Source organism: Bacillus rossius, chromosome 10 (assembly GCF_032445375.1).
Source record: "Bacillus rossius redtenbacheri isolate Brsri chromosome 10, Brsri_v3, whole genome shotgun sequence".
In the NCBI taxonomy this organism is placed as follows: Eukaryota; Metazoa; Arthropoda; class Insecta; order Phasmatodea; family Bacillidae; genus Bacillus; species Bacillus rossius.
The window spans coordinates 18,732,740-18,741,137 of record NC_086337.1 but is presented as its reverse complement, the minus strand read 5'-3'; the positions used below and the strand labels follow the sequence as shown (position 1 = coordinate 18,741,137).

The following is an 8,398-nucleotide window of genomic DNA, read 5'->3' as shown; positions in this document are numbered from 1 at the left end:
GGATCTGCCATTTCATTATTCTCTGCTAAGGTACGCTGCTTCCATATTGCGTCAATTTCTACCCGCTAGAGGGTAGTAGTGCCCATGACCAGATCGCTAGTTATCTTAGCGTTAACCATTGTACTGATAAGTTTGGCCACCATATTGTATATCTGGAACTATCTCCTAAAAATTCATAAAAAAATAAACAAAAGTTATTTTAAAATAACTATTAATATAATTATTGGTTCGATCAATTCATGTCCTCGGTTAAACCTTTGGTCGGTCCAAAACAAATGAATTTTTTGCTTTAAAATACTTATTAAATTTAACATAACGAATTGTCCACAAAGCAGCTTAAATTCCATAGCTATCCGCTTCCAGTAAGCTGTTGAGGTCATTTTGTTCACCGTCTTGAAAATTTGCCATTATTATAACTAAAAATTCGTAAATACTCCCAAAATTCATTTAAAAATTTGTACTTTTCAATTTATATTAATTCGATCGATTAACATCCTTGGTTAGTTCCTTTGTCAATTGTAAGTGTAATTAAATCTAAAAATCATTATTTTGAATTTTTCGCCATTACTTTTCAACGAGTTTATTAATCTTCATTATGAAAAAAGCCTGTGCTATACTATGACTAGACTATTCTACGCATAAATATGTTACACAATATAGCTGTAATTACCTGAAGGCCATATTCAATACAACTTATGATTATTAGATTGCAAGTATATAGGGAAAGCGTATCCGAACCCCACGAGGCCTTCTTTTTCGATACGTCATAACTTTCAAACAAATATGAACTATTTCAAGCAGACAAGAGGATATTATCAAAACTGCCAGTCCTACACTATGGTTATAACATATTACATTATAATTAACTAAGCATGTTTTAAACTTACCGTAGGACCATGAATCCCTAAATAATGTTTATTTTTATTGTATTACAATACTAAGAGGTGTTAAACCATTAAATCGTCAGTTCTGACTACAGACTTGACAACGCACATTCAACGAAAAGGACGTCAATTTTGGACGCGTAGGATACGATATGATACGGTTAGTCTCCAACTTTCTACAATACCTCTAATTTCATTTCTCTCACACTAGCTTCAATGGCTTTAACTGTTCCGACTAGCTTTAACTGCAGATATTGCATTTTGTTCCATTTCACTACAGTGACTACAACTGCTCCATTTGGTCTCTAATTGGTCCAAATAGCTTCATAATTACTCTCCATATTGTAAGTCACTGTTGACAGTGTTTTACATCCTTAAGCTAGAAGTTGTATTACGAGGAAACTGCCTTAAGCTATAAGTTAATTAGTAGAAATAAAACAATACATATTTTAGTTATAATAATCTATTGTTTTCAATTATTCGCATCCAATATATAAAACGTTCTGAGCAAGTATTTCAGTACTCGCCAGATAAGTGTAAACACCTAAACTCAGTAACGAGTAAATTAATGTGTTCTCATGTTGCAAATAAACTTATATAATACGAAACTCAGTCTCCAAATTTAACGTAAAAATCCTAGAAATAACGTAGAGCGTGATAAACATGCCAAAAAAAATCATTTTATGTAAGAACGGTAAAAAATTGTCCTCTTTTTAAAACCTGCCTATAATTATGTTTAACAAGATGGTACTATTGATATCTCAGGGCTAGCCGAACAACAGGAGTACAGAACGCATCACATGTAAATACCTCAACGCCGAAATTATCTTTGAATGCATTTTTGAGGTTACACTTCTTTAGCCCCGTTGAAGGTTAAACTGTATTACGCACCACAAATGCACATGTGCGCATTTCACAAAGGAAATTTGAAGGTTGAAAGTCCAATGCGCATGCATGCAGGAACTGCTCTAGCCACGGGCCGCAGTCGTGAAGATGGCGGACCCGCGTGAGGCAACATGCACCCCTGCATGTTTCGTGGACATCGGGGTATGTACTAAGCGTATTGGTGTGCCAAAGTCAATGTTATGGTAGTTAAACTATCGTGGAATACTTTTTGTAAACTTTAATAGTAATGACCAGATATAAAAAATATCTTTAAAAATACTTATAATTTATTAGCCATTGTGTTGGGAAGAACATGGCATCATGGATATTTAAAATTGTGTTGGTTCTCTAAAGCATTACAAAAATTGCGCTATTTTCCAGGTTTTTTTTCTTCCATATTTAATGTTGCTGTCCAATTGATCCTGGCTTTGAACTTGATTGTCGACAAGAAATTTTTTTTAATAGTTCCCATAATTTTAAATTCAATAAATAGTTAATACTATAAAGTTTCCGCACACGTTATAAGTTATAATGCTGTATATACTAAAATGTTATGCTGTATATACTAAAATATTAACAGGAAATCTTTTAAAATAAATGTTATTAGTGTAAGTTTGTAAATTTGTTTTTGCCTGAACGCCTGAAGTCAGTCTGTAAATAATACTTCCTACAAACAAATCCTAAACTAAGATTTTTTTAACGATATCATCGTATAGTATTATTATATTATGATGTTAATAAAAAAAACTCAGAGGCGAGATTTGATTCCGAACTTTCCGGTTAACAAGAGCGCCTTCAAATAACAGTTTTAGTCCTTAAATAACAGTAATTCCTAGGAAAAAATTGGTTGTCTGTAAAGTCGGTTTACGGACGATAGTTTAACGTGACAACGTCATAACAAAACATTGATGAAATTATTGCATACTTTTATGAATAAAATTGAATCATTTTTATTGAATTATCACTATTTTGTATGGATACTAAGAAGGAGTGAAACGAAATCTACAATTTAATTGATAAATTTACTTTTATTTGCACTCATTAATTAAAATATGTTTATTTCTTTAACGAAGAGATTATTTTAACTATAACTTTTATACATGTTTGCTATTTAACTTCTTCCAATCTGTATTATTCTGTTAAGGATAGGACGATGATATGAAAAGTAGGAAACGAATGGGAGTGTTTCAAGTTTAATGTGCCTCGAAAAAGTCAAATCGATGGTTGTTCCAATCGAGTGGAAGAGAGATAGATGCGGCGCAAGCGTACAATGAGCGTAACGGGACACTTTTTTCGTGCGTGCAGCCGACGTTCGTCGATTCTATTAGACGTTGTCACGTCAAAATATTTTTTGAAAACCCACCAATGCTTGGTTTTAATTTGTTGGGCTGTGGACAGTGATGAGTGTGACGCAGTCATCTGCCGGCGGAGGACTTCCCCCGGGCCGGCAGACGCACAGGAGTGACGTCACGCGGCAGTGACGCGTGTTCCCGGTAGCGCGCGGAGGAGGGCGCTAACGAGCCGCGGGAGGTGTTGACGCCGCGACGCCGCATAAGTAGCGGGCGTCGCGACGGTCCGTCAGTCAGTCAGCCCAGAGCAGAGCAGCCCCGACAGTGCAGCAGCGCAGGCGCCCACCGAGACACCAGCCATGAACATGCTCGCGGTAAGCATGTCCCAGGTACCTGCCACACGGCTCGCTTTCCGAGCGGCCTAACTCTCACTGGATCGACACTTACATACCTCGCATACTTTTTCTGCATGGTTAATCTGGCAAAGCTTCATTTTTTTTTTCACCGTTTGTCTGCACTATAGAGAAGTATAATGAAATGGAATATGAAACAGAGAACTTTTTAGGTTGAATGACAATTTTACTGGCTACTTTCGTTTAGACAATTTTTTTTAATTGTCCCTGGGTTTTTAAACCTACTAATTTTCAGTTATTTATTGCATTTTGTTCTTCTTATGCATTCTTCATTAAAATATTTAAAATTCTACTATGAAAACTTACTATGCAAAATTATCCGATATGTATTATTGAAGTACGGCCACTCAAAATGTCAAGAAGTTAAACTGAGTTAAATGAATGACGTGAAAGGGACACACGCCGTTAAAGGTTCAGCTCGCACGCCGTGTTGGTCAGTTTATTTGAAAGTATTTGCTATTAATGAAGGGATTTCCGTGTGGCTATATCCCGACAGCTTTCTAGCATTTGCTGTTTGGTAACTAAATTTCTCACCAGGTATTTAGTGAAGTTTACTCTCAAATTTATAAGTGACTCAAGTTATCATAGAGTTATTAACACTTGTGTGACTTTTTAGCGCTGTTGTATAATATTTAGTAAATATTTGTTTAGAAAATTTGAGACGGAAACATCAAATACAAAAGGACTTTCATTAGAAATTTACTGGAAAAGCCCTCAATAATTAGTAATGACAAAAATGGAATAACCTTAATAATAATGCTGTTACAAATTGGTGAATTTGCTCGTGAGTTAAAAATAATCTGTTATACATATAACTACAGGTATAGTTCATAAATGAATTTAAAACTACAAAATTACTTTGAGAAACGTAAGGTTCAATTTAAATTACAATCCTATCATAAACATAGAGCATGTAATCGGTGGTATACAGTTTTGCAATAAAATTTGCATTAAAACTCTTTCTTTTTAGGATATAATTCGTAATTCACTAAAAAATCAAGTTTTCCAAAACTTACAGGATCTTGAGTTTTATAGGGTCTTGGAAGATTTATTTTATTTTGAATTAAATCATATAAGTAAAGAATTTTACGACAAATTCTAAATACAAAGTTTGTTTTACACAGTTTAATGTTCAATTGTTTCAGATAAAAAAATTTGGATAAATAACTATAACATTATAAGGTTTAGAAAAAATTTGAACGGATTTGATGGTGTGATTACAAAGATAGTTATGAATTTATTTTTGTATTTTAAACCCTCTTTATCCACCCTTTGCAGCAATGGTTAGTTGTATAAAAATGATTTTATACTATATTTTAAGATCATATTTATAAGGTATACAAACAAATCTAAAGGATTCAACTTTGTGCTTTCTAAGGGAGATATGATTTTTTTTTCCTTTCAGTAATGGTAGGTCGTATAAAAATTATTTCAAACGTAAATTCTTAATAGTAATTTATGATTTTACAATAAATTATAATGTATTTTATAGTGTACATTGTACGGAAATTTTGAGTTTTTTTAATTGTAAGTTTTATAAAAAAGGTTTTTTAGACAATTGTTTTAGATACAAATTTTGTCATTTACAAACATTCCAAACTGATTGGATAGTGAGCATACTAAGGGAGTTATAATTTTTTTTGTCCTCCAACCCTACTTTTTTCTTCTCATTTCAGTTACGTTTGTTCGTATAAAAATATATTTAGACAAATGTTTTTGACATTACTGCTACAAGTTATAATACGTTCAAGCGGATGTGATATTCGTCATATTATGGGAGTAATAGTGATTTCACTGTTTCTCAAAATACCTTCCCCATTTCTACCCCTTTGGTCTGATACTGCCCATTAACGAATTTGACCGAGATTTTTCATGACTATTTTGTATATAAGTTTGGAAGTGATTTGTGAAAAATTACGGCACTTATCGTGTCCATAAAATGTTATATATTATATATATAAACTTTTAATAACTAGTCGCTATAACTATCCTTGTGTTGATACTATGTTGATTGTGGCGTGTGATTGCAAACGTATTTGGCATACTGTAAGCACATCTTTGATACAAAACGGATATGTGTTTTTCATTTATGTATTTAATAACAATAATATTCATTTATGTGTATGACTTGTTTTAACGAAACCATCAAATAATTGACTTCGAGAACAAAGTATTAAAAGCCAATTAGATCAAAATCCAAATCTAGAATGCTTGGTTTTCTTTTCCCAAGGAAAATAATTACTTACATTTCTTTGCATAAACGTTGCATTTCGAAATTTTAGTGTGTGGGGTTTTAAAACGAGTACATTAGGTAACGGAAAAGAAGCCCGACAATATAATTTGCCCCCAGCTCCTTAGATTCTCTCAACGGTCGTGTTCTTAAGTATTTGAAAGTAATTAGTATAGATATTAAATTTCGGCTGTGATTCCAGCAATGATTAAATCTTAATTAAAAATGATAGTGAAGTAGCTTGGCTTCTGGGTTGTAGCAAAAAATTCACCTACGTTTCGGTTGACGTTGCAGTCGCCATCATCAGGAAGCAGAGAGGTAACTGCTCCCTGATGATGGCGACTGCAACGTCGACCGAAACGTCGGTGAATTATTCGCCGAGGACGCGGCCACAACCCAGAAGCCAAGCTACCTACTTCAGACGATGGCCGTGAAAGCCTGTGAACATTATTAAAAATGATGGTGGTTATACTTGTAGTGCCAAAGCGAGCTACGGGCATGGGGGAGAAACTCCCGAGACAGAGACCTAGTTTTTTGAAATAGTTATGGGCCCGTCCGCTAGATAGTAGTTTTCATAATATATTGCTGACATAACTACATTAATTTATTAGGAAAAGTAATGTATAAGCTATTATCAGGCAAACAAACCAGTGAAAATTCACTATATTTAGGTAGTCACTAATTTTGTAGTGCTTAATACACAGGACCGGTGCAAGGTAAATTGGCGCCCTAGGCGAAAAACCTTAAAGCGCCCCTCCCCCCCCCTCCCCCACACACCCTAAAAAAATTTCCTTGCCTCAAAATACATCACGTAAGCCTAAGATTTTGTCAACAATCAAATGTAAGTAGGCTTGTTTATTTTTTTACTTTTTTACTTATTACAAATCATAATCAGGTCACCGTGGACTTTAAATAATTACTTATATCAATATAAATATTCCAAACTGTTAAAAAATCCATTTTCATCTAGTTTCAATAATCGTTAAATATATTATATCAGCTGTTAGGTGTCGTGCTGCGCCGCCCCCAGCTACTTGGCGCCTTAGGCGGTTGCCTAAGTAGTTCGCCTATATGGACGCGCCGGCCCTGGTAATACAATGAGTTTTTGCACCTCCTACTCCTTTATTTATTACATGACGGTTTTTACAAAATAGCATTAAGTATTTTCGCATCGCACACTTCTTTATTTCCCTCCTTATTCTGTGGCTACGGGTTCTTGACAGAAAGTATTTTTTCCCTGCGCGCAGGTGTGCGCAGTGTTGGCGATGCTGAGCGCCGCCGTGCTATCGGCACCGGCAGAGCGGCAGCAAGCAGTTCCGCGCGCCGCCGCCCAGGTGGCAGCACCGGGCGAGCCGGCCGCGCGGCCTTCGGCAGACCCGGTGTCGCGGCCAGCAGGAGAAGCGAGCGCCGAACAGGAGGAGGACGACATGGAGGCGGCGGAGGCCATCGTGTTCCGCCCCTTGTTCGCCTACCGCCGGCGACAGCGCCAGAGGCAGCGCGCGCGCAACAACCGGAACAGGAGCGCCTACGGAGGATACTACTACTGAAACCTTCCGCTACTGAACCTGCCACTAACCAATATTTATTGCTTATTTATTATTTTTTACTATTGTAAATAAATATTATTTTGTTATTTTCAAAACCTACTGACATGTTACTAAATACTTTGTATAAAAGTGCCAAATTTTTCTTAGTAAAATAAAATTTTTACCCTAACTGCTGAAATAATTTTATTTTTAAATGGCAAAAATACCACTGGTTACTAATTAAGATGAACTTATAATATTTCTGCTATATATATATATATATATATATATATATATATATATATCTCAAATGAAGACAAACTAAAAAAAAAAATATTTTAAAAAATGTTGTATTGTTTTATGAAAAGAATAATATTTTACTGCTCGGCTTTGAATCTTGCTACACATTTTTGGACAATGATTCTGAATGGCATAGTTAATAAAGTCTACAGTTTGTATACGAAGGCGTACACCCCTTTGACTGCCAATAATAAAAGAACAGTTTTTATGCCTTGCTTGGGTATTAAAATGAATGAATAAACGTGGGGGACATTAAAGATGGATGTATAGCAACATTTAACCACACAGTAATTCACAAACTTGATTAAATAAGGCCTACTTAGATGGGTGCGTAGCCTCCATGCACGTTAGAATTGAAACTTCACACATCAATAATCCACTTGAACGCTAAAAAAATTATTTCATTATTATGTGAAACGATAAAACTTAACAATAGATTAAACAACAAAATGTCACACGTGAGTTTCACAAAATGTTAACATACATGGCGACGAAATACTTCTAAGAGTCTTACAGTTTCCCAACTCTAATATATATTTCCTTTTCCCCCTCTCGCCCTCACAAACTCGAGCCTTCCTGTTAGTTGTACTTTTATTACGCTCCAACGAGTCATCAACTTGTCTTACACCAGCGACTGTAAGTTTCACTCTAAATCTTTTTATGGGTGTTTTGTGGTATTCTCTTCCCATGGTTGTTCTGCCCCTTCCAAATCTATAGTATGCAAACTGCGAAGAATCTTCGAAATCTGACCCTTTCGTGGCCTCCAAATATTCAACACCAACTCTATTGGATAGCGAGGTTTTAGGGAAAAGATCGGATGAAATGTGGTTTTTTAATTTATTTATCAAATAAAGTTTCACAGATAGCCTCG

At 35.2% G+C, this 8,398-nt stretch overlaps 1 protein-coding gene across 2 annotated transcripts; it reads left to right on the top strand.

Moving 5' to 3' along the window:
• Window positions 1-3,313: 3,313 nt before the first annotated feature.
• On the top strand, window positions 3,314-7,417 carry LOC134535634 (uncharacterized). 2 transcript variants are annotated; one of them, XM_063374811.1, is made up of 2 exons: window positions 3,314-3,447; window positions 6,949-7,417. In XM_063374811.1, the coding sequence occupies exons 1-2, from the start codon at window positions 3,418-3,420 to the stop codon at window positions 7,246-7,248; spliced, it is 330 nt and encodes a 109-aa protein (XP_063230881.1). In that variant the 5' UTR covers window positions 3,314-3,417; the 3' UTR covers window positions 7,249-7,417. The 2 variants fall into 2 exon arrangements, with proteins under 2 accessions (XP_063230881.1, XP_063230882.1); XM_063374812.1 differs by having other exon boundaries at window positions 3,322-3,432.
• Window positions 7,418-8,398: the final 981 nt, after the last annotated feature.

Bases quoted from the DNA above. Each gene is read 5' to 3' on its own strand.
- LOC134535634 (XM_063374811.1), top strand. From the start codon at position 3,418: ATGAACATGCTCGCGGTAAGCATGTCCCAG. The intron at 3,448-6,948 runs GTACCTGCCACA...CCCTGCGCGCAG, and splicing joins TCGCGGTAAGCATGTCCCAG to GTGTGCGCAGTGTTGGCGAT.